The following is a 26,661-nucleotide window of genomic DNA, read 5'->3' on the forward strand; positions in this document are numbered from 1 at the left end:
GACTTTTGGTAATAAGTGTAAGGGTAATTAAGAGTTAGTATCCCATCCGGCTTCCCTTACACCATGAGAACACGGCACAGGCCGCCGATACTGTGTCACTACAGATTATACACCGACGAGCACAAAGGTAACGGTGTTTGGAGCTTCTGACTTTCAGGCTCCATATCTCACCGTCCACTTCTGTTTCCAGCGTGAGACTGCCATCATTTTATAGACAATCATCTTGGCCATCTCATACATAAATGTGTCTTGTAACTATTTAGCATATGATTACTTATGGAGATTCTTGTCATGTCACTGGATTGTTACAGTTTTCCTCCTAAAAAATTAAATTGTATTTTGTTAGTATTTTGTAAATCCACCTTTGGCTTTTTACACTGCCTGACTCCTTCTGGGCTGCTCTATCAGATTCAGGCATGTCTTGACAAAAATCTGATCCCAGGTCTCTTCTAAATGTTTCCAAAGTTGGTGCACACTGGTCTCCTCACTTTCATTATTTATACCGATTATTCTTCAACTCTACCCACAAGTAACATAGTAACATAGTAACATAGTTAGTAAGGCCGAAAAAAGACATTTGTCCATCCAGTTCAGCCTATATTCCATCATAATAAATACCCAGATCTACGTCCTTCTACAGAACCTAATAATTGTATGATACAATATTGTTCTGCTCCAGGAAGACATCCAGGCCTCTCTTGAACCCCTCGACTGAGTTCGCCATCACCACCTCCTCAGGCAAGCAATTCCAGATTCTCACTGCCCTAACAGTAAAGAATCCTCTTCTATGTTGGTGGAAAAACCTTCTCTCCTCCAGACGCAAAGAATGCCCCCTTGTGCCCGTCACCTTCCTTGGTATAAACAGATCCTCAGCGAGATATTTGTATTGTCCCCTTATATACTTATACATGGTTATTAGATCGCCCCTCAGTCGTCTTTTTTCTAGACTAAATAATCCTAATTTCGCTAATCTATCTGGGTATTGTAGTTCTCCCATCCCCTTTATTAATTTTGTTGCCCTCCTTTGTACTCTCTCTAGTTCCATTATATCCTTCCTGAGCACCGGTGCCCAAAACTGGACACAGTACTCCATGTGCGGTCTAACTAGGGATTTGTACAGAGGCAGTATAATGCTCTCATCATGTGTATCCAGACCTCTTTTAATGCACCCCATGATCCTGTTTGCCTTGGCAGCTGCTGCCTGGCACTGGCTGCTCCAGGTAAGTTTATCATTAACTAGGATCCCCAAGTCCTTCTCCCTGTCAGATTTACCCAGTGGTTTCCCGTTCAGTGTGTAATGGTGATATTGATTCCCTCTTCCCATGTGTATAACCTTACATTTATCATTGTTAAACCTCATCTGCCACCTTTCAGCCCAAGTTTCCAACTTATCCAGATCCATCTGTAGCAGAATACTATCTTCTCTTGTATTAACTGCTTTACATAGTTTTGTATCATCTGCAAATATCGATATTTTACTGTGTAAACCTTCTACCAGATCATTAATGAATATGTTGAAGAGAACAGGTCCCAATACTGACCCCTGCGGTACCCCACTGGTCACAGCGACCCAGTTAGAGACTATACCATTTATAACCACCCTCTGCTTTCTATCACTAAGCCAGTTTCTAACCCATTTACACACATTTTCCCCCAGACCAAGCATTCTCATTTTGTGTACCAACCTCTTGTGCGGCACGGTATCAAACGCTTTGGAAAAATCGAGATATACCACGTCCAATGACTCACCGTGGTCCAGCCTATAGCTTACCTCTTCATAAAAACTGATTAGATTGGTTTGACAGGAGCGATTTCTCATAAACCCATGCTGATATGGAGTTCAACAGTTATTCTCATTGAGATAATCCAGAATAACATCCCTCAGAAACCCTTCAAATATTTTACCAACAATAGAGGTTAGACTTACTGGCCTATAATTTCCAGGTTCACTTTTAGAGCCCTTTTTGAATATTGGCACCACATTTGCTATGCGCCAGTCCTGCGGAACAGACCCTGTCGCTATAGAGTCACTAAAAATAAGAAATAATGGTTTATCTATTACATTACTTAGTTCTCTTAGTACTCGTGGGTGTATGCCATCCGGACCCGGAGATTTATCTATTTTAATCTTATTTAGCCGGTTTCGCACCTCTTCTTGGGTTAGATTGGTGACCCTTAATATAGGGTTTTCATTGTTTCTTGGGATTTCACCTAGCATTTCATTTTCCACCGTGAATACCGTGGAGAAGAAGGTGTTTAATATGTTAGCTTTTTCCTCGTCATCTACAACCATTCTTTCCTCACTATTTTTTAAGGGGCCTACATTTTCAGTTTTTATTCTTTTACTATTGATATAGTTGAAGAACAGTTTGGGATTAGTTTTACTCTCCTTAGCAATGTGCTTCTCTGTTTCCTTTTTGGCAGCTTTAATTAGTTTTTTAGATAAAGTATTTTTCTCCCTATAGTTTTTTAGAGCTTCAATGGTGCCATCCTGCTTTAGTAGTGCAAATGCTTTCTTTTTACTGTTAATTGCCTGTCTTACTACTTTGTTTAGCCACATTGGGTTTTTCCTATTTCTAGTCCTTTTATTCCCACAAAGTATAAACCGCTTACACTGCCTATTTAGGATGTTCTTAAACATTTCCCATTTATTATCTGTATTCTCATTTCTGAGGATATTGTCCCAGTCTACCAGATTAAGGGCATCTCTAAGCTGTTCAAACTTTGCCTTCCTAAAGTTCAATGTTTTTGTGACTCCCTGACAAGTCCCCCGAGTGAAAGACAGGTGAAACTGCACAATATTGTGGTCGCTATTTCCTAAATGCCCAACCACCTGCAGATTTGTTATTCTGTCAGGTCTATTAGATAGTATTAGGTCTAAAAGTGCTGCTCCTCTGGTTGGATTCTGCACCAATTGTGAAAGATAATTTTTCTTGGTTATTAGCAGAAACCTGTTGCCTTTATGGGTTTCACAGGTTTCTGTTTCCCAGTTAATATCCGGGTAGTTAAAGTCCCCCATAACCAGGACCTCATTATGGGTTGCAGCTTCATCTATCTGCTTTAGAAGTAGACTTTCCATGCTTTCTGTTATATTTGGGGGTTTGTAACAGACCCCAATGAGAATTTTGTTACCATTTTTCCCTCCATGAATTTCAACCCATATGGACTCGACATCCTCATTCCCTTCGCTAATATCCTCCCTTAAAGTGGACTTTAGACAAGACTTTACATAGAGACAAACCCCTCCTCCTCTCCGATTTTTACGATCCTTTCTAAACAGACTGTAACCCTGTAAGTTAACTGCCCAGTCATAGCTTTCATCTAACCATGTCTCGGTTATTCCCACTATGTCAAAGTTACCTGTAGATATTTCTGCTTCTAGTTCTTCCATCTTGTTTGTCAGGCTTCTGGCGTTTGCGAGCATGCAGTTTAGAGGATTTTGTTTTGTTCCAATCTCCTCACTGTGGATTGTTTTAGAAATGTTCTTACCTCCCTTCTGAGTATGTTTTCCTGGGTCGTCTTTGTTCGAGTCTAATGTTTTTCTTCCCGTCCCCTCTTCTTCTAGTTTAACGCCCTCCTGATGAGTGTAGCGAGTCTTCTGGCGAATGTGTGTTTCCCAGGTTTGTTGAGGTGTAGTCCGTCTCTGGCGAGGAGTCCATCATACCAGTAATTCACACCGTGGTCCAGGAATCCAAATCCTTGTTGTCTGCACCATCGTCTTAGCCAGTTGTTTGCATCAAGGATCCTGTTCCATCTCCTGGTGCCATGCCCGTCTACTGGAAGGATAGAAGAAAAAACTACCTGTGCATCCAGTTCCTTTACTTTCTTCCCCAACTCTTCAAAGTCCTTGCAGATTGTTGGTAGGTCCTTCCTTGCTGTGTCATTGGTGCCAACATGTATCAGAAGAAATGGGTGGACGTCCTTGGAGCTGAAGAGCTTTGGTATCCTATCGGTCACATCCTTTATCATCGCACCTGGAAGGCAGCATACTTCTCTTGCAGTTATGTCCGGTCTGCAGATGGCTGCTTCTGTGCCTCTCAGTAGTGAGTCTCCCACCACCACCACTCTTCGTTGCTTCTTGGCTGTACTTTTTGCTGTCACTTGTTGCTGTGTGCCCTTTTCTTTTTTGCTTGCTGGTATTGCTTCATTCTTAGGTGTGCCATCTTCATCCTCTACAAAGATTTGATATCGGTTCTTCAGTTGTGTGGTTGGTGATTTCTCCATGGTCTTCTTGCTTCTTTTGGTCACATGCTTCCACTCATCTGCTTTTGGAGGTTCTCTGACACTTTTTTCACCTTCTGTGACCAGTAGAGATGCTTCTGTTCTGTCTAGAAAGTCTTCATTCTCTTTGATGAGTTTCAAAGTTGCTATTCTTTCTTCCAGACCCCGCACCTTTTCTTCTAAAAGGGCCACTAGTCTACACTTCTGACAGGTGAAATTGGATTCTTCTTCTGGTCGATCTGTGAACATGTAGCACATGCTGCAGCTCACCATGTAGGTTGTCACATCTGCCATGTTGCTCCTAGATCCTGCTGACTTGCTGTGTGTTTTCCTTCTTGTGTAATCCACTCAGCCAAGCTCTCTTGCAATAATGTCCTACAGGCAAAAATTCGCGCGCCGTAAGGCTTGGTGATGCTTTCGAAGCAGCTGGTCCCGGCTGTACCCAACGATCTTCTAGCTTAGGGAGACTTCGCTTCTCCCAGAAGGCACCTGGAATATGCAAATTAGCCTCCTGAAGCTTGAATCCCTGGTTTGGTGATGCTTTCGAAGCAGCTGGTCCCGGCTGTACCCAACGATCTTCTAGCTTAGGGAGACTTCGCTTCTCCCAGAAGGCACCTGGAATATGCAAATTAGCCTCCTGAAGCTTGAATCCCTGGTTTGGTGATGCTTTCGAAGCAGCTGGTCCCGGCTGTACCCAACGATCTTCTAGCTTAGGGAGACTTCGCTTCTCCCAGAAGGCACCTGGAATATGCAAATTAGCCTCCTGAAGCTTGAATCCCTGGTTTGGTGATGCTTTCGAAGCAGCTGGTCCCGGCTGTACCCAACGATCTTCTAGCTTAGGGAGACTTCGCTTCTCCCAGAAGGCACCTGGAATATGCAAATTAGCCTCCTGAAGCTTGAATCCCTGGTGTTGGATTGGGTTGAGGTTTGGGGACTGTGAGGGCCAATCCAGCACCTCTACTTCGTCATTGAACCATTTCTTCGCTAATGTCAATATATGCTTTGGGTCATTGTCGTGCTGGAACACTATGTCGTCCTTTTCATACCCATAGTACTTAAGTGTACGAAGTAACTCTTCTTGTAGGATACTCACTCAGCATTGAGACCACCATCGATCCTGGTCAACTATCCAATGCCTTTGGGTGTGAAACAACCCCATATCATCAGGCTTCCTCCACCGAACAGTTCCTTCAGTTTCCCGATCCATTAGCCCCTTTTCCCTTGCCTCTTCCAGACCCATTTGCACCCATCAGAGCCTAGTCTATTGACTTTCGTCTCCTCACTACAAGTCTCCCAATTCCAATCTTCTGCTGAACACTTTTCTGCAAACTTGAGCCAACGCTTCTTATGACGATATTGAAGTTGAGGCTTCTTCACATTTTTTCGGGCCACCATTACAGACTTGTATAATGTGAGTCGCCCGATGCTTGCATGGACGTCTGATCTCACTATTATGAAGCATACGAGCCTCCTCCACTGCCGTGTTTGTCGCTCCAGAACAGACAGACCTTGGCATGAGACGATTTGTTGACTCCGATATTTTGCCTCAGCGTCCACCTATTGGCTTCTGAATAGACGGACTTCACTGTGTATTCTTCCAACTATCATGGCGCTCATATGATGCAGTTTGGCAATTTTCCTGGCCAAGAGACCGCTATCGATGAGCTGGATGATGCAGTTTCTTGTGAAATCTTCTTCATGGCTGCTCCTCGATTCGACCCAGTGACCTTAAAGTTTGGAATCATCCTAATAACACACTGAGCTGTTAGGGAATGTGAGAACAGGTTGTATCTTGTAGTATACAGGAAAAAAAAGATTTTTTCAGCACCAGGAGCAAAACAGTAACAATGCAGTGACATGGCAAGAATCTGCATAACTAATCATATGCTAAATAGGTGCAAGTCAAAATTATGTATGAGATAGCCAAGATGATGGTCTATAAAATGATGGTAGTCTCACATTTGAAGCAGCAGTGCATGGTGAGATATGGAAAGTTTAAAGATTGAAACATCTTTATCCTTTTGCTCGTCAGTGTATGTATACATACTGTCACGGATCCCTTCTCCGTGGTGTCACTAATTCGTCACGTGTCCGCTCTCACACGTGACTTGGGGTTGTGCCTGCAAGGGATATCATTCTCCCCTCTCTCAGTCCAGCATTCAACCTCTGTCCTATGCTGTAATGGGAGCATAAATCACACACCGACCCAGGCCACACACCCACTCATACACGCTGCCACCACTCATCGAATACACGGGCGATGAGTCCCGGAACTAATAATACTAATAATGTCTATCACTCATAAGGCTCACACACCTTAGGCTATGGATTCTTTTAGAACATTCAAGGTTCAACTTGTTAAAGTTTTATACTTTAATAACAAAAGGTTCAATGCTTACAACAAGAAAAAGGTATAAAAATATTATAATAAAAAGACATACAACTTATGCAAAACAGTATAAAATAACAGGAGAAAACTTACAGAAATCATCTAACTGGTAGTTGCTTCTGCTCCGAGGGTAGGACGAATGTAGTTTGGATCACACCAGCTTCTGAGGCTGCCCCCATCATGTGAACACAATTCTCTGTCTCTGAGATATGGAGACAATTTCTACTAGTCCCAAGGAAGTACCTATTAACACCTAGGTTCGACTTGTCTTCAGGACAGATGTTACATTATCACTAGTCACACATATAACCCTAGACATACAGTACAGACCAAAAGTTTGGAGACACCTTCTTATTTAAAGATTTTTCTGTATTTTCATCACTATGAAAAATGTACATTCACACTGAAGGCATCAAAACTATGAATTAACACATGTGGAATTATATACTTAACAAAAAGTGTGAAACAACTGATGTCTTATATTCTAGGCCTGATGCACAATGTCTCCTCTTAACAGTTGTTGTAGAGATGTGTCTGCTGCTAGTACTCTGTGTGGCATTGACCTGGTCTCTAATCTGAGCTGCTGTTAACCTGCGATTTCTGAGGCTGGTGACTCGGATAAACTTATCCTCAAAAGCATAGGTGACTCTTGGTCTCCCTTTCCTGGGGCGGTCCTCATGTGAGCCAGTTTCTTTGTAGCGCTTGATGGTTTTTGCCACTGCACTTGGGGACACTTTCAAAGTTTTCCCAATTTTTCGGACTGACTGACCTTCATTTCTTAAAGTAATGATGGCCACTCATTTTTCTTTACTTAGCTGCTTTTTTCTTGCCATAATACAAATTCTAACAGTCTATTCAGTAGGACTATTAGCTGTGTATCCATAGTTACATAGTTATTAAGGTTGAAGGAAGACTTTAAGTCCATCTAGTTCAACCCATAGCCTAACCTAACATGCCCTAACATGTTGATCCAGAGGAAGGCAAAAAAAACCCATGTGGCAAAGAGTAAGCTCCACATTGGGGAAAAAAATTCCTTCCCGACTCCACATACGGCAATCAGACTAGTTCCCTGGATCAACGCCCTATCAAGGAATCTAGTGTATATACCCTGTAACATTATACTTTTCCAGAAAGGTATCCAGTCCACCAGACTTCTGCACAACACAACTGATGGTCCCAACCCCATTTATAAGGCAAGAAATCCCACTTATTAAACCTGACAGGGCAAACCTGTGAAGTGAAAACCATACCCAGTGACTACCTCTTGAAGCTCATCAAGAGAATGCCAAGAGTGTGCAAAGCAGCCATCAAAGCAAAAAGTGGCTTCTTTGAAGAACCTAGAATATAAGACATATTTTCAGTTGTTTCACACTTTTTTGTTAAGGCTTGGTTCCCATTGCGTTAATGGGAACGCGCTAACGGACAGCGTTGCACGGCGAAATTAACGCCGTGCAACGCGTCAGTTAGCGCGCCCATTCACGGCAATGGGAACGCGCAGCACTAGCGCGTGCCATGTTTGGCACGCGCTAGCGACGCACCGGTGTTTCCTGGCGCGCCGCGGTCCGTTCCCCGCTCTCGCAGATCGGGGATCTGCGAGAGCGGGGACGTTACCGCGACCCCGGGACGCGGCCACATTAAAAACATTGCGTTCGTTCAACCCGCTAGCTCTAGCGCTAAACGGGTTGCACTAACGCAATGTGACCCTAGCCTAAGTATATAGTTCCACATGTGTTAATTCATAGTTTTGATGCCTTCAGTGTGAATGTACAATTTTCATAGTCATGAAAATACAGAAAAATCTTTAAATGAAAAGGTGAGTCCAAAATTTTGGTCTGTACTGTATGTCACTACACATGTATAGATATATACACATATTTCACCACACATACCCATAGGGAACGCATAAAAAAGCCCTGCAGCAGTAAAGGAGAGGCAGCAGCCACATACACAAATTTTGCTGCTGAATAATCCCAAATACACCCAATAAAACAACTATTGTAGTCCTCCACGTTCACCAAAAGATTACAATGTTTAATTGTTCTTACCTTTCCTATAGGGTTGTTTGGCGTATTTAGGATTATAGCTTTAGTTCTAGGACTAAATTTGCTGGCCAGTTCATCAGGATCTATAGTCCAGTCACCACTTGATAAAGTCACTTTGCCGCTTTTTTTCTGTGAATTCCAAAACATATATAAAGGGGTTGTCCACTTAAGACAGGTTAACTGACAATTGTAGCTATGTACATGTGTTGTTTCCTGAAAGAACAGGAAGTTAATTGTATAAAAAAATAAATTAAAAAGCCGCAGCATCAGTTCAAAAATTGCATGATTTCTATTTTTTATTTTTAAACACAGATTTTGATATGTACGCAAAGAAAAACACTGCCAAATTGTTTTAATTTAATTTTTTTTTAAATCACCGAAAAAAATATGATTTAAGCAATAGGTTAAATTCTGATGAAATCTTCCCTTTCAAAGCGCTGTATGAAAAAAAGCAACACCAGAAAAGCAGCAAATGATATAAAATGCAACCCAAAAACTAAACCCACAAGCTTTATACCTGATCTAAAAGGTATACATGCAGTACAACAGGATCCTTACATATCGCAGTGGGATGTACACAGGAGTGGCTCTGGCCATCTTTATCATGGGTTCATAACAGTCATAAAATGGTTCAATTATTATCACCTGTTATGAAAAAGGAATAAAAATGAATATATACAACACGAGAAAAAGAAAAATATCCTGTAACTCATCTTCAGCATCAAGTGATTGCAGATTGTATCTGCACTAACCAGCATCAGTAAACCCTGCAGAAAAGAAGCCTCAAGCGGAAAACCTTGAGACGAGAGAAAAAGGGAGAGAGAGAGAGAGAAAAAGGGAGAGAGAGAGAGAGAAAAAGGGAGAGAGAGAGAGAGAAAAAGGGAGAGAGAGAGAGAGAAAAAGGGAGAGAGAGAAAAAGGGAGAGAGAGAGAGAGAGAAAAAGGGAGAGAGAGAGAGAAAAAGGGAGAGAGAGAGAGAGAAAAAGGGAGAGAGAGAGAGAAAAAGGGAGAGAGAGAGAAAAAGGGAGAGAGAGAGAGAAAAAGGGAGAGAGAGAGAGAAAAAGGGAGAGAGAGAGAAAAAGGGAGAGAGAGAAAAAGGGAGAGAGAGAAAAAGGGAGAGAGAAAAAGGGAGAGAGAAAAAGAAAAAAGAGAAAAAGAAAGAGAGAAAGAAAAAAAAAAAAGAGAAAGAGCGAGAGAAAAAAAAAAAGAGTAATTTGTTAGAAAAGTGTTTTCAAGTTGCCCTTTCCTCAGTTTGAAATGTAGTTAAGAAATGGCAGGAACAGTGGAGGTCAATATAAGGTCTGAAAGACCAAGCAAAATTTCAGTGACAGCTGCTGGTAGGATTGCTATAGGAGCAGGGGTGGGGAACCTCAGGCCCCAGGGCCATTTATGGCCCTTTTATAAGGCACCCGGGCAGATTCTCAGGGACCGCATTCTTGGCCAGGCAGCTGTATTTTGATTACAACCAGCTCATTAATTTCTTCTTGCTGTTAGCATACACCCAGTGTTCACTACTGAACACTGAAGGGCATGCAATGAAAGTTTACGTCCTGAAACCAGTGCCAGAGTCAGTATGCACTTTGTGGGCAGAGTTTGTACGGCCCCCGAAGGATGGTATAAATGTCCAAATGGCCCTTGGCAGAAAAAAAAAAAAAAAGATTCCCCACCCCTGCTATAGAGGCAAGTCACAACCCCCACTTGACAGCAAAAGACATTAAAGATTTAGTGGACTCTGGAGTTGTGGTACATTGTTCTACTGTTGAGAGACACACCTACACAAATATGGCCTTCATGGAAGAGTCATCAGAAGAAAACCTCTCCTGCATCCTCACCATAAAACAAGATCAGTAGACTGATGAGGTTAACCCCTTAGTGAGAGCCAATTTGGTACTTAATGACCAGGCCAATTTTTGCAATTCTGACCACTGTCACTTTATGAGGTTATAACTCTGGAACGCTTCAACGGATCCCGCTGATTCTGAGATTGTTTTTTCGTGACATATTGTACTTCATGTTAGTGGTAACATTTCTTCGATATTACTTGCGATTATTTATGAAAAAAACGGAAATATGGCGAAAATTTTTCAAATTTTGCAATTTTCAAACTTTGTATTTTTATGCCCTTAAATCAGAGAGATATGTCATAAAAAATAGTTAATAAATAACATTTCCCACATGTCTACTTTACATCAGCACAATTTTGGAAACAAAATTTTTTTTTGTTAGGGAGTTATAAGGGTTAAAAGTTGACCAGCAATTTCTCATTTTTACAACACCATTTTTTTTTAGGGACCACATCACCTTTGAAGTCATTTTGAGGGGTCTATATGATAGAAAATAATGAAGTGTGACACCATTCTAAAAACTACACCCCTCAAGGTTCTCAAAACCACATTCAAGAAGTTTATTAACCCTTTACGTGCTTCACAGGAACTGAAACAATGTGGAAGGAAAAAATGAACATTTAACTTTTTTTTGCAAACATCTTAATTCAGAACCATTTTTTTTATTTTCACATGTGTAAAAGCAGAAATGTAACCATAAATTTTGTTATGCAATTTCTCCTGAATACGCCAATACCCCATATGTGGGGGTAAAGCACTGTTAGGGCGCACCGCAGAACTTAGAAGTGAAGGAGCGCCGTTTGACTTTTTCAATGCAGAATTGGCTGGAATTGAGATCGGACACCATGTCACATTTAGAGAGCCCCTGATGTGCCTAAACAGTGGAAACTCCCCACAAGTGACACCATTTTGGAAACTAGACCCCTTAAGGAACTTATCTAGATGTGTGGTGAGCACTTTGAACCCCCAAGTGCTTCACAGAAGTTTATAACGTAGAGCCGTGAAAATAAAAAATCGCTTTTGTTTACACAAAAATGATCTTTTTGCCCACAAATTCTTATTTTCACAAGGGTAACAGGAGAAATTAGACCACAAAAGTTGTTGTGCAATTCCTCCTGAGTATGCTGATACCCAATATGTGGGGGTAAACAACTGTTAGGGCGCACCGCAGAGCTTGGAAGAGAAGGAGTGCCGTTTTACTTTTTCAATGTAGAATTGGCTGGAATTGAGATTGAACGCCATGTCGCGTTTGGAGAGCCCCTGATGTGCCTAAACAGTAGAAATCCCCCACAAGTGACCCCATTTTGGAAACTAGACCCCCCATGGAACTTATCTAGATGTGTGGTGAGAACCTTGAATGCCCAACTGCTTCACAGAAGTTTATAATGCAGTCGTGAAAATAAAAAATATTTTTTTTTCCACAAAAAAGATATTGTAGCCCCCAAGTTTTTATTTTCACAAGGGTAACAGGAGAAATTGGACTGCAATAGTTGTTGTCCAATTTATCCCGAGTACGCTGATGCGCCATATGTGGGGGTAAACCACTGTTTGGGCGCACGGCAGAGCTCGGAAGGGAAGGAGCGCCTTTTTGGAATGCAGACTTTGATAGAATGGTCTGTGGGCATTATGTTGCATTTGCAGAGCCCCTGATGTACCTAAACTGTAGTAACCCCCCACAAGTGACCCCATTTTGGAAACTAGACCCCCCAAGGAACTTATCTAGATGTGTGGTGAGAACTTTGAATGCCCAAGTGCTTCACAGAAGTTTAGAATGCAGAGTCGTGAAAATAAACAATATTTTTTTTTTCACAAAAAAGATTTTGTAGCCCCCAAGTTTTTATTTTCACAAGGGTAACAAGAGAAATTGGACCCCAGAAGTTGTTGTCCAATTTATCCCGAGTACGCTGATGCCCCATATATGGGGGTAACCCACTGTTTGGGCGCACTGCAGAGCTCAGAAGGGAGGGAGCACCATTTGACTTTTTGAGCGCAAAATTGGCTGTCGTGTTTGGAGACCCCCTGATGTACCTAAACAGTGGAAACCCCCCAATTCTAGCTCCAACCCTAACCCCAACACACCCCTAACCCTAATCCCAACCTCATCCACAATCCTAATCACTAACCCTAACCATAATCACAACCCTTACCCCAAAACAACCCTAATGTCAACCCTAACCATAACCCTAATCAAAACCCTAAATCCAACACACCCCTAATCCTAATCTCAACCCTAACCTCAAACCTAACCCTAATCCCAATACACCCCTAATCACAACCCTAACCTTAACCCTAATCCCAAACGTAACCCTAATCCCAAGCGTAACCCTAATGCCAACCCTAACCCTAATACGAACCCTAATCCAAACCCTAACCCTAATCCCAGCTCTAACCCTAACTTTAGCCCCAACCCTAGCCCTAACTTTAGCCCCAACCCTAACCCTAGCCCTAGGGCTACTTTCACACTTGCGTCGTTTGGCATTCCGTCGCAATCCGTCGTTTTGGACAAGAAACGGATCCTGCAAATGTGCCCGCAGGATGCGTTTTTTGCCCATAGACTTGTATTGCCGACGGATCGTGACGGATGGCCACACGTCGCGTCCGTCGTGCACTGGATCAGTTGTGTTTTGGCGGAGCGTCGGCACAAAAAAACGTTCAATGAAACGTTTTTTTGTACGTCGCATCCGCCATTTCTGACCGCGCATGCGTGGCCGTAACTCCGCCCCCTCCTCCCCAGGACATAGATTGGGCAGCGGATGTGTTGAAAAACTACAGCTGCTGCCCACGTTGTGCACAATTTTCACAACGTGCGTCGGTATGTCGGGCCGACGCATTGCGACGGCCCCGTACCGACGTAAGTGTGAAAGAAGCCTAACCCTAAGTTTAGCCCCAACCCTAACCCTAAATTTAGCCCCAACCCTAACCCTAAATTTAGCCCCAACCCTAACCCTACCCCTAACCTAACCCTACCCCTAACCTAACCCTACCCCTACCCCTAACCTAACCCTACCCCTAACCCTACCCCTAACCCTACCCCTGACCCTACCCCTAACCCTAACCCTACCCCTAACCCCTAATTTTAGCCCCAACTGCTGTTCTCCTGCCGGCCGGCAGATGGAGACAGATGGCGGGCGCACTGGGCATGCGTCCGCCATGTTCTGCTGCCGGCGGCCAGGAGGAGCAGCAAGAGGATCCAGGGACCTAGGTGAGTATGCTAGGGTCCCCGAATCCCCCTATTTCTCTGTCCTCTGATGTGCGATCACATCAGAGGACAGAGAATTACACTTTACTTTTTTTTTTTTTTTTTTTTTGCGGTCGCCGGTAAACAGTTAATTACCGGCGATCGCAAAACAGGGGTCGGTAATACCGACCCCGATCGTGCTCTTTGGGGTCTCGGCTACCCCCGGCAGCCGAGACCCCAAAGATTCTCCCGGTGCCGGCCGGCGGGCGCACTGCGCATGCGCCCGCCATTTTGAAGATGGCGGCGCCCACCGGGAGACACGAGGAGCATCGGGGGAGCTAGGTGAGTATTGGGGGGCCACCTGGGACCCCTTTTCTCTGTCCTCCGATGTGCGATCACATCGGAGGACAGAGAAATTAAAAAGAGATCGCTTTTTTTTTATTTATTTTTTTGCGATCGCCGGTAAACGGTTAATTACCGGCGATCGCAAATGCGGGGTGGGTTAAAAACCCCCCGAATCATGTTCTTTGGGGTCTCGGCTACCCTCGGCAGCCGAGACCCCGGAGAAAATCGGCCTCTGGGGGGCGCTATGGACTTTTTCCACAGCGCCGTTAATTAACGGCGCTGTGGTTTAAGTACCCTTAGCGGCCGCCGTTAAAAGGCGTATCGGCGGTCGCTAAGGGGTTAAAATAGAACTCTTTGACCACAATGATCAAAAATACATGTGGAGGAAAAAGGGCATAGAATTTCAGGAAAAGAACATATTGCCAACCATTAAGCATGGGCGTGGATCAATCATGCTTTGGGGTTGTGTTGCAGCCAATGGCACAGGGAACATTTCACAGGTAGAGGGAAGAATGGATTCATCTGTAAAAAAAAAAAGTGAAGTTGAAAAGAGGATGGCTTCTACAAATGGATAATGATCCTAAACACACGTCAAAATCCACAATAGACCACCTAAAAAAAAAATCCCCATAGCATCTCAATTTTTCATGATCTGGGGCTGGGTGAGGGTTTTTTTCTTGTGCTCCAAGCTGACGTTTTTATTGATACCATATTTTCAGGTAGATACAGGGTTTTGATCGGCCGTTATTGCATTTTATTGCAATGTCGCGGCAACAAAAAAAAAACAATTCTGGCGTTTTGATGTTTTCTCGTTATGCTGTTTACAGATCTAATTAATTTACTTTATATTTTGATATATTGGACATTTCTGAAGGCAGCGATACCAAATATGTGTATTTTTTATTGTTTTATTTTGAATGTGGCAAAAAGGGGGTCGATTTGAACTTTTCTGAAAGTTTTTAAAAAATTTTTTAAACTTTGTTGTGTGTGTTACTTTTCACTTCATAACAAAACAAAGATGAGCTTGTCTGATCGCCTGTGCTACGTGTGTGTGCTTCAGCCCTGCTATGTGCAGCATGGTCGTGTGTGTGCTTCAGCCCTGCTATGTGCAGCACGGTGGCGCAGTGGATAGCACTGCAGCCTTGCAGCGCTGGGGTCCTGGGTTCTAATCCCACCCAAGGACAACATCTGCAAAGAGTTTGTTTGTTCTCTCCATGTTTGAGTGGGTTTCCTCCCACATTCCAAAGACATACTGATAGGGATTCTAGATTGTGAGCCCCATCGGGGACAGTGATGATAATGTGTGCAAAAACTGTAAAGCGCTGCAGAATATGTTAGCGCTATATAAAAAATAAAGATTATTATTATTATTATGTGTAGCATAAATCACGATCTTCTATGAAGGCCGGTCACGCGCCGGCATTCACAGGAGATTTACAATGACAGGAACAGGGGTCTTCAGCAGACCCATGGCTGTCATTAAAACCCATGGGCGCCCCGCGCTGACGTGACAGGGGCGCAGATAGGCCTTTCTTGTCACGTGCTTCTGGTTCGTTCAAGTTAAATGCCGCTGATTGACAGCGGCATTTAATATGTTATCAAATGCAAGTGGATCGCGGGCTATTAGGGCTCCATACGTGACGTACCTCATCACCTTCATCAACCAGGCCCTGGATAGCATTGAAGAGGGAGCCATATGCTCCAACCGTCACCAGGATATCTTTGGTTGGATTAATCTGCCTTCCTGTGACTTTACCATACACTTGAGACAGAGCATCTACCAGCAATGGGTGACCCTAGAGAAAAAGGAAAAAAAACAAATAGAATACATGGATGATACCTTTGCCGGATGTAGAGGGGGACCAATGGGGGACAAAGTATGGAGGAGCAGCGCCAGTCTGTGAATCAAGAAGCTGTTTTTTTTTAGGCGGAGACCCCGATTCCAGGGATGTGTCACTTCCTGTCATTTTTATAATATCCCTGTTTTATCTGTTGCAGATCTAGCAGTGCTCACAATGCTGAGCTCTGTATAACCTCGCCCACACCACTGAATGGTACCTTTCTGCCTATGCAGTGTGCACACAGAAAGCCGGGTTGGGGTGGGGTTATACAGCATTCTTGAATATGGAGGACTACGCGGCAGTAAGTTTACAAGCCCTCTAATGATAATCTCCTGCTGATAAAACTGTGATTTTATAAAAGCGAGCAATCCAGTAAGTGCTGGCAATCATCTGGGCCTTGTGTGCCCCATGTTTTGTCCTGCAGATCCTTTGTTTTCTCTCCGCAGCCTGTTAGGGCTACACGGCGACCTCCCGACATTGCAGCCTTTTGTCTCACGTAGACCTCTCCCTAGATCTCTGTAAGACATCAGCCCCGTCTCCCAGGGATCCATATGTAACCGGGCACGGGACGTTACCCAGTGATCCGATTTACCTCTGGACGTTACCAGTTTGCACATTTGCACCTGGCGATGTACTGCTGACCTATAATCAGCTAACCGGCTGCTTCGGTAGTAAATCACTGGCCAAGTCACGGTTAATGTTAAGTAAATGTTTTACTCACAAAGCCACGCGTGTACTGATTCAGTTTATCCACAAACGCGGCCTGAGCGAGACCTTCTTGTACATAGGAAGGAGGGGATATATCCGGGAAGCCCTGGCCAAGGTTAACCACGGTAGGATCTGCAGCCAGTGCCGTGAATTCCACCCTGTAAGTGGACACAAGACAATCGTACAATGGTTAGCGGTATAAACGCCAGCGCCTTCATGCAGATACAGCAGACGGGACATAATTACTATCATAAACGGCACAAATCGTACACACAATCCTCAACTGCAGCACCAAGAAGGAACAGTCAGGAGATTACAGAAATCACAGGATGGACGGACATCATAATGATATGGAAATGATGAAAAAAATGGAAACTAAATCTTCAAAACATTTCAATGTATTCAGTATGGAGAATGTGTATCACTCGCTGACATCCCCGCACTTACAGCCATTAATGGTGGTCTTTGGAACGTTCTGCAGCACTGAATGCACTTGGGCAAAACATCAGGACTATAAAGATGGCTGGGCTGTACAATAGCAGCACCTTCTGCTGTTTTGGCCTTAGATTGTAATCTCTTGTGAGCAGGAAATTGTAGAACGTGTTAATTTTCTATATTGATTGTACATGTCGCCTGTGAACTGTGACACGCTGCGGAATATGTTGGCGCCATAGTAATAAAAATGATCATTATTGCCATTTTTCATGAGTACAATGATCAGGTATGCAAGATCCAACTGCCCCATCTTTCTCTACCCCAAAACAATCAGTAGGGGGAGGTCGGTTCATGAGGTCCCCCAAACCCACCAGATGGTTGGCCAGTCAGAGGAAAGATCGCACGACCCTACGGTAGTGAATATGGGGCCTTTAAATTCATCCATATACAAATGGGCCTATTACACTCCAGGAAAAAAATTAATTAATCCAAATGGCACTCCAACAATTGGTGACAGGTGCAGGTTCAGCAGTGACGAGAAGACCACAGGACTAGAAGACCATGAGAAGACCACAGGAAAAGAAGACCATGAGAAGACCATGAGAAGACCATGAGAAGACCACAGGAAAAGAAGACCATGAGAAGACCACAGGAAAAGAAGACCATGAGAAGACCACAGGACTAGAAGACCATGAGAAGACCACAGGACTAGAAGACCATGAGAAGACCACAGGACTAGAAGACCATGAGAAGACCACAGGACTAGAAGACCATGAGAAGACCACAGGACAGCCGCACAGCCTTTGTGCCCATTCACTTCTATTATGAGTGCTCCCCATCCCGCTCTGCACTGAGTTCTGGAATACTCTTCGCTCTATTGTAGCCGTTTCCTTCTGCTTTTGGAACCAGAAAACAAGCAATTATCTGAAATGGAGCAGAGAGGTTTCAGTAATACTGGGAGACTGGAGCGGCGCTGAAATAACTGTGAAGACGCTGGAGGGGAGTATATGACTGGGGGCTTAGATTGAAAGCACCAATCCAGCGCTGAAAAAAAAAAAAAAAAGAAAACCCGCCGGAGGGGTGCTTAATGAAAAGAGAGAGGATTTTTAATAAGCGGTAAATTGCAAAGTTGCTTGTTTTCATAAGAACCTTATATGTAACTTTTTTTTTTTTTTTTTAAGTTTTAGATCTCAAAAAATGGCAAAATCAATTTAAACATAAAAAAAGCAATTAATGACCTGGCAGGGTACATAATCTGTACCACTCTCGAAAAGTTTTACTTTAAAATTACAATACAAGAGTAGAATTATTTTTCTTGGCCACCAGATGGCACTATCGAATTAGAAAGAGTAACTGTAGCTTCGGCTTGAATGAAAAATGATATTTTTCCCTGTGTCCATTGACTTGTTTTTTTGTCTTTTAATTTTTTTTTTTTTTTTTTTTAAAGGTCAGGTTTGCTGACTACAGCAAATGCTTTAATTTTGCTTTTATATGTGTAATTGGAACCTCTGCACAGATGGAGTCATATATAATGGAAAAAAATGGCATTGCATTCAGTGCTAACTTTAAAGCTCTAAATTTAAGGAATTGACCGTTATAAATGTCTTTTATGACAAGTGAATCAGATGTAATACATTTGGTAAATGGGGGCTAATACCTCCCAGATCTTAGAGAGCTGATGCCAAAGTGGATAGTCAATGGAAACGTGGCTGTACATACCAATCTGCAAGAAACACCAGGGCCCCGATTCATCGTTTTGCAACTTACTAGTCACCCTTCTGTTTTTGACTTATGGAATTCATGGTCATTTTTTGTGCCATGAGCAGGTGGCTCATGAATTTGGTGCAAAAGCAAAAATGTACTTTAATTTTTGTATCTGATCAGTTTTTGGGGCTTTTTTTAAGCATTAAATGTCTGGGGTTTTACCGTGGGCCTAAGAACTAATCATTAAGTAATTGCTAACTACCTGCCTGTTGTGCCCAGCGCAGATCTCTGCCGAGCGCTCACTGACTGCTCCTGCGGCTTCACCTGATGACGGGTGTGACTGCTGATGTCATGCTCCCCGCTGCCTTACTGCGGGGAACCAGCGGTCAATCAGCACGATGTCAGACAGAGCAGCCCAGGAAAAGAAGAGCTGCCCAGCTGACGTGGAGCTGCTGAATTGCCGGCAGGATCAGTCAGTGACCGCTCTGAGCCAGCATCGGATAAAATAGGAAGGCAACGACTGCCTGCCTTTTAGTTTTTTGAGCTCATAGTATAAAGAATAATATAATCCTGGACAACCCCTTTAATTGTACTGTCCTCTAAAGCTAGAAATGACGAGGCTCTAGCTAGACATAATGAACCCGGTATACTTGCCAGACATTGCCATCAATCCCCTCGATACGTTTAGCATTTTTGTGTCTTGAAGACATGATCTGAAAAGAGAAAGAATGGTCATCAAAATATATCAGAATTGTATAAATGCTTAGGAATACAAGCTCCGACATCAGGAGCCAAAATCTGAGGAGCACGGACTCGGGGGTTGGGCTTTGGAAGCAGTAAACCCCCCGTTGAACCGACATTTAGGACTATGACGAGGGACCCCAATGTACAGTCTGATACTGCAATGTATAATTTTTTACTGTTTTTTTTCTCTTCTCGATTAACAAAATTAATTACTTGTAGGATGTGAAAACATGTACGTTTATCAATGTAACCGCTGGCAAAAAGATGGACAGTCTGGAAGAAAAAAAAAAAAAAAAAAGAGTACGGCAAATCTTTAGATTTTATTTGGAAGACTGAACCTTGGAAGCAAGCAGGGGAGAAGGATATATCCAGATGATGTAAAGCCCACAAGTAACACTGAAACACGGATTTGTGGTAATGAGATGCAACAATTTCATAAAACACAAAAGGAAAAAAAATACAAGGAGATCACATTCACTGGAAAAGATAGGTACAGTATGGTTAAAAACGCAGAAATGAATGGAAGGAAGGGGCATCCACAATCACCAAACATACAGAAACCAGAGGATCCAGGGCAGGACGATCATCAGTCAGAGTATATGGAATTATGATACATTGGTGACGTTAGTCACTACTCATGGACAAGCCGTGAGGCTGGGTAGTCAAGAGCTCCGGGGTCATATATAAAGGGATAAGGCAAAGGTGTAGTCAGGTCACAGTCTGAGGTCAGAATTCCAGGAAGGTAGTGGATCAAGACAATAGGCAAACGGAATGGTCAAAACAAGGTCAGGCAACAAAGATCAAATACAAGAACACAGAGAACAGAGGAAGCACACACCATCTGATCAAAGCTACAACTGGCAGTAATTGGAGGCAGACAGCCAGCTAAATAGCCAGGTAATCACTAGAATAGCAGACACACGGAGGCAGCTCCGGCACGCCCCAGCCCTGATTGGACGGCTGAACTGTCACTTAACATACTGACAGCTCAGCACTCCCCTGTCCTGGACTGGATGGCTGAGCTGTCACTGCTTCCAGGACACCGATAGGAGGAATGGTGACCACATTGTTCCATAACATGGAGGATGCCTCTTCACAATGTCCCCTCTTGCATAGGATCCCCAACATGACTAGCGCTCTTGGTGACCGCTGGCGCTGTTATAAGGATTGGTTTTGTTTTTTTTAATACCTCTATGGAATATAAACACTGATGTAAAGAAATGGGCTTGGATTAGGACTGGATAGAGTCATGGATCTAGCAGGTGACAGGTTCACAATGGACATCTGCTGCCATCTAAGATGTCTTATATCATAGTGATGTATCTACAGGACAGAAGTCTATTGGAAAAGCAAGAACTGATTGAAAACAAGACACCACTCGAAATGTAGGAAAGTGCTCAGGTGACGGTCCCTGATCAATATGATGGACGAGGACGCGATTCTCTGAAGCCAAATGTGACAGTGGGGAATGAAGGATTAGGGACATCCGGCCCGCGATGCTCCAGTCCCGATCCCCTACAGGACTAATAACTCCAGCTTCCACCGTAGACTGCGGAAAGGTGCACTTAAATATTTGGCCGCAACATGGGTGCCCCGAGCGTCTCTGCTTGGCTTGAACAGTCATTCTTTAATTTGGTAGGCAATCCCTGCATGTGTTGTGACTGTCTAACGGCAGTGAAACATGCAGCCGCCAAAGACACATGGTTAGCACTCGAGCATGCTCGGATAACACCTTATCAGAGCACGTTCGCTCATCACTAATCCCCACCAATTCTGAGAACCGTGGAGACGCCATGTTGTGGTGCTAACAAGAAACTTTATGGGCACAAATCTTTCGAAGTCCCAATAGTTTTCATGCTACTTAGTAAAAGGGTTTTTATAACAGTGCCAATCAACTGGTACTGGCACCCGTAGGGCGGATAAAAGATGCTACCAGCTGACAAATGAGTGTTTGCCTGTTACATAGAAAAACTGTCTATTCTAATCAGACTAATCAAAGTCGCATCAGTTTTTCTTGGAAGTGCAGAGAAAAAAAAAAGAAGTTTCTCCATCTGCTTCATTCTGTCAGTCCGTTAGAACCAGACTGCACTCAGAAGTCATCAGAGTGCAGTCTGATTTTTTTTTCACATAGATCTGCATTGCCGATTGTGATCCGACACTTTGGTCCAAGAGAAAAAAAAAAAAGAAAGAAAATCGGACATGTGCATATCCCCATATGATATATGTACGAGTGCTAGCTGTGGAATCCACCTAGCATTCGTTCGAGAGTATCGGAGCCTTTATGTATAGGGGTCTTTCAAAGCGTTGTCTGTAGCCCCCATGGAAACAGGCGAGGTGCCGCTAAATATGCACAAGCTGTATTGGGACCGAATTATGGGATTAGTAGATGGTCGTCACCAATACATTTTGCATTTATGGTCTCAAAATTAAAATTCTTGGAAACATGAAAACTATGGAATTTTCTAACCACGAGCCCGGAACCAAGGAACGAGACGCACAGGGTCCTAGAATTAGAATGCAAGGTTCTCCGCATCTCTCGCTTTCCGGGTTCTCCTCCAGCATTTTCCGGAGTGGACGGCACATCAGCCACAAATATTTACGGGAAAATAAAACAACAAATAGGAAATTCCGCTGACTTCTCCGGGGCGCTCCTGTCAATGTCGACATGTTGTAAACATCATTATTATTAGGTCAGAATAATGGAAAAATCACACTCAAAAACACAACAACAAAATATCTCCCAGCAAGAGAAACAAATGGGATATTTCTGGTCACGGAGGAAACATTTGTGGTTCTCAAAAATGACCCTCCCCGGTATAATGCGGCCCCATCACAGCCAACATCAACTCTGCAAAGAGTCCATTGGAATAGGAGAAGCGATACATACTCCTGTGGTGGAGAAGCTGAGGAGCGGAGCGGAGCGGACTGCCTTCAGCAATGGAGAGCGATTCCCAAGACGGCAGACAGCACCAAAAGCAATCATGCCTACAGAACAGGTCAACAAAGAGGGAAACGGGGAAGCAATTAAGATCGGAATTATCAGATTATATGAATGTAAAGGAGACCTGTCCCCGGGTCAAAAGTGGCCAGTTTCTGCTCGGATTTTATTTATTCTGTTTTCTTTTTGTTTGTTTTTTTCTTAAATCCACCGTATGGATCCAGAAATATGGGCCTTTTTATTGGTCTGGTGAGGAGGCGTGGCTCACAGGATCCTCAGGGGCGTGTCATTATTACCCTGTGAGCCACGCCCCCTCTTAAAGATCATAAAAAGGAGCATTAAATAAAAAGGCTCTGGTCTCCGGAACTGTGAAAAAAAAAAAGGAATACTAAAGCGGGACAGTGGAAATAAAAGAAGAGCAAACACTGGCTACTTCTGACCAGGTGACAGGCCCTCAGAAAGAAATAGCAAAGTATTTTATCACATGTCCCTGCACCATATACCCCATAGTGGAAATCAATATTCTGGGAGATAATAAATGCTATTCCCGGGTATGACGGTCCTCGATGGTTTGTCATTTTATAACCTAAAAGTATGACTTTATATCATTACCCCTCTATGAAAACTTAATCCCCATCCTCCATATCTGACATTACGGAGCCGTCTTCCCACGGAGGAGACTATAATTCCCTATTGTCAAATGTTCCCAAGAGAAGTTCAATGTATTTTCCAGAATATAAAGTCCTCCAAAGTGGAGGAGACCCCTGTGTAAAGAATGACACTACCAGCGCACAACTGCCTGCCCGTGGCACCGACCTCCACGGGTGGTCCACGTTTGCTTCATTTATTTCTTATACGCATGTGTTTAGGGCTAAAAACCATTTTTTGCCATTAGGTTGCATTAAACATTTTGCACCGTTTGGCTTTTCCAGACTCTTCGTTTCGCTGCACATTTAACTATTGATCACAAATCAGCCGAGAGGAGGTGAGAAAAAGAGACAAAAGAGCCACAAACTCCCCATCAGACCATCACAGCAAGCTCACTGGCGGATTCTCAGTTAACTCATTCTGCAGCCAGCAATAGACAGTGGCAATAGAAGGCTAACGTTGCAAAAAAAAAAAAAGTTAAAAAATAGATTTTTAGCCCGAAATGCATGCAAAAAATGGTTACCAAAGGTGCAGAAGGAGAAAGGAGGGTCACTACTCACAATTTTTCGGGTCTCCAAAGCGGATTTCTGATTTTTTGAAAGCCCTTAGGCCAATAGAGCCTATTATCTGCTTCCTCAGTAATGGAGGAGAGGAGTAGTTTTCAGTGTCATTTAATACTTCTACTGTTCCCGTCACGAGCCTGAAGCACTAATGACCCCGGAGCAGCGCTACATCGGCAGGCACACATTACTGGGGGGGTCGCACGTAGAATGAAGCTGCGACATAACCCAGCGAAGCACATGACAAATATATACACCGGATACCAGGGCGACACCGTTCTTTAGGAAAAGTCATAAAGGAATTTTTACTTAGAAACATTCGCGTAAAAAAAAAAAAAAATCTGGATCATGTGACGTTTCATTTATTCCTCCTAGAAATGTATGAAGAAAGTGACAACTGGGTGGAGAATTCTCCTTAGAAAAAAGCCGTCCCTGCACAATCTAATATTGGCGTCACTAAGCGAAAAGTCAGAACGCAGGCCTCATACCACCACCAATTTACTCCCATTTTTCATTTCTGATTTTAATTTTTTTCTTCTCGTCTTCCAAAACCCACAACTTTCTTTTTTTTTCTGTCGACATATCCGTAGGGAAGATTATTTTTTGTACAAGGGGCTGGAGGATTGAAAAACAATATTCACTTTACCAGGTTGCTGAAATTTTTTTTTATTTGCTTGCCGACGTTTTTATTGATACAATTTTACATACTATGTTTAAAGGGGATCTGTCAGCAGGTTTTGCCATGTAATCTGACATTAGAATAATGTAGGGGCAGAGACCCTGATTCCAGCGATGTGTGGTGCAGCAGTTGTGCTACAATCCTTGGGTTTCTCTGCTGCAGATATAGCAGTTCTCTGAAGGCTAGGCAGTGTATAACCCCGCCCCCATCACCGATTGGCCACTTTCTGTGGACACTGTGCACAGCCGCCAATCAGTGGTGGGGGAGGGGTCGCACACAGTCCACTTGTGATAATCTGCTGCTGATAAAACAGTGATTTTATTGAAACAGCAAAACACAGCCCAGTAAATGACACATTGCTGGAATCAAGCTCTCTGCCCCTACATCATGCTAATCCCAGATTACATAGCAAAAACCTGCTGGCAGAATCTATTAATCAGTTTTTATTGCATTTTTTTTTATTGAAGAAGTACAGTGATCAAAAAAATGGCAATCCTGACATTTCGATATTTTTTTTTCTTTACGCAGCTAGCCTTTGATTAATTCATTTTATATTTTCATAGTAGGCACTTTGACAAATAAAGACACCACAAATGTTTTTTTTATATGAATTGGGGAACTGGGAGTGATATAAGCTTTTCTATACTTTTTTTCATTAATTTTTACTTTATTTTTAGTACGGGACCCTATAGTCATCGGAGTGTCTGTACCATACAGTAATACTACAGTACTGCGGTATATAGCGACATTAATGGCAGTGATGGCGGCCTTCAGTAGATCTGGTCTTTTGGCCTCTATCAGCCCAGTATATATCTGCTGTAAGGCGCAGTGCACACTGCTGTGCTGCTCTATACAGAGGTGTTGGGTAAGAATTCTGGTGGATCCGTCCATGGGGCAATTGGCTTTACTGAAGCGGATGGAATCACTTTATGCTCTGCCTGACCTGATAGTCGACAATGTCCACCTATTTGAGAGACATAATAAAGAGTGGCTAAAATGCGTTTTTTGTGCCTCTCTCAAAAAAAGACTGACACTAAAAACGTAGTCAGAGCCCAAATTGGCTCCAACTGCTTGGATAAAATGAACGGCCCATCAGCGGATACAGATGGAGAGTCATCACCTCTATAGCAGAAGAGGACAATCAGACCTTATAGCACAAGTCCCCCCAACATGTTTCACCGCATCATCAGGGGACACTGCCACGATTCCTGCCAGTGTCCCATCCCCTGATGACGCTGCCCCTGCGGTGAAACATTTTGGGGAAACTTGTGCTATAAGTTCTGATTGCCCTCTTCCGCTATAGAGGTGATGACACCCCAGGGTGTCATCAAATGAATCCATATAAGTGTTAATTGTCAGAAATAATTAAAGAGGCAGATTAGAGAGAAGTTTTTATAACCTTTACTATTTTTACACAATTACTAATAAAAGCTGCATTTTATAGTTTGCTAGGGGGATCTTCATGGGGTTCTCCCAATTTTGTTAATATTTAATAAATTCTTCCATGGCCATTTTTTTGGGTTTGGCTTTAGTTGAAGCCACCAATGTGCTGTACGGTAATCCCGGCCTAGGAGGATAGAATTCATTAAGAGATCTGCGCCTCTTCCAACACCTGTGGGCCACAGCCAAAAATGTTACTCCAGACAAGGGGCAGACGTACATTTCTGAGGTCATTTAGGCCACTTTTTGGGGGTATAATTTAAGATAAAATCACCAATTCCACGTCAGATCCGTCTGGGGCCGGAGCAAGAGGTGGAACCGTTCTAAGCAGGTTTACCCCAGTATTCCGGCAGAACGCGATGAATCCGGGCCAGAGTCCACGGCCGACATTACAGAACACGGTCACCTTCCACAATAAACCACAGGAGGATGCAATCGCCCAGCTGGGAAAGACTCTAATCAGTAGGAGTCTAATCACCGGCCGTGCCCCCTTATGTTTCCAGCCGGAGTGGGCATTTTTGGGTGAATAAGGGGCTCCATACACACATACCCTGAGTGTGACGCACCGATAGATTCGGGGGGCACTGAGAGGGTCCTCAATAATCATCAGGAGAGGGGTCAGGTGCTCTCTACAATAAATATTTACTTACAAGGTTGTTATAGTGACCAATGCCCAATACTTAAAGGGGTGTTCCAGTCTACAGGCATGAGAGACCTGGAGGATCCCCCCATACACCCTGGTAACAATCCCTTTAAGACATACAGAGGATGCTGCCCTCAAAGCCCACCAGCTACAGGTAGAGTGCATGACACAGCTGCTGCAGCACGTCTTGCCACACTACAAGGCTGCACAGCGCTATTACTTACTGGCTGCGTCCTTCAATCCCTGTGTGTGAACTACTTCACAGCATGAGAGGAAAGGGAGGGCGGACTGCAGTGACAGCAC

At 43.4% G+C, this 26,661-nt stretch overlaps 1 protein-coding gene across 6 annotated transcripts in view; it reads right to left on the minus strand.

The window, feature by feature from the left end:
• The window catches only part of KYAT3 (kynurenine aminotransferase 3), a 47,204-nt gene extending 20,561 nt beyond the window's left edge, over nucleotides 1-26,643 (minus strand). For 3 of the 6 annotated variants that reach the window (XM_069737531.1, XM_069737532.1, XM_069737528.1), the window contains exons 1-6: nucleotides 26,583-26,643; nucleotides 19,361-19,419; nucleotides 16,581-16,725; nucleotides 15,665-15,814; nucleotides 9,211-9,297; nucleotides 8,656-8,781 (exon numbers count right to left, since the gene is read on the minus strand). In XM_069737531.1, coding sequence (XP_069593632.1) covers nucleotides 8,656-8,781; nucleotides 9,211-9,297; nucleotides 15,665-15,814; nucleotides 16,581-16,725; nucleotides 19,361-19,416 — 564 coding nt within the window. In that variant the 5' untranslated portion in view covers nucleotides 19,417-19,419; nucleotides 26,583-26,643. Of the gene's footprint in view, nucleotides 1-8,655; nucleotides 8,782-9,210; nucleotides 9,298-15,664; nucleotides 15,815-16,580; nucleotides 16,726-19,360; nucleotides 19,420-22,337; nucleotides 22,436-26,582 lie in introns of all 6 variants that reach the window. The other 3 variants (XM_069737527.1, XM_069737526.1, XM_069737530.1) reach the window with 2 other exon arrangements.
• Between the last annotated feature and the right edge of the window lie 18 nt (nucleotides 26,644-26,661).

This window comes from Ranitomeya imitator, chromosome 8 (assembly GCF_032444005.1).
Source record: "Ranitomeya imitator isolate aRanImi1 chromosome 8, aRanImi1.pri, whole genome shotgun sequence".
NCBI classification, from domain to species: Eukaryota; Metazoa; Chordata; class Amphibia; order Anura; family Dendrobatidae; genus Ranitomeya; species Ranitomeya imitator.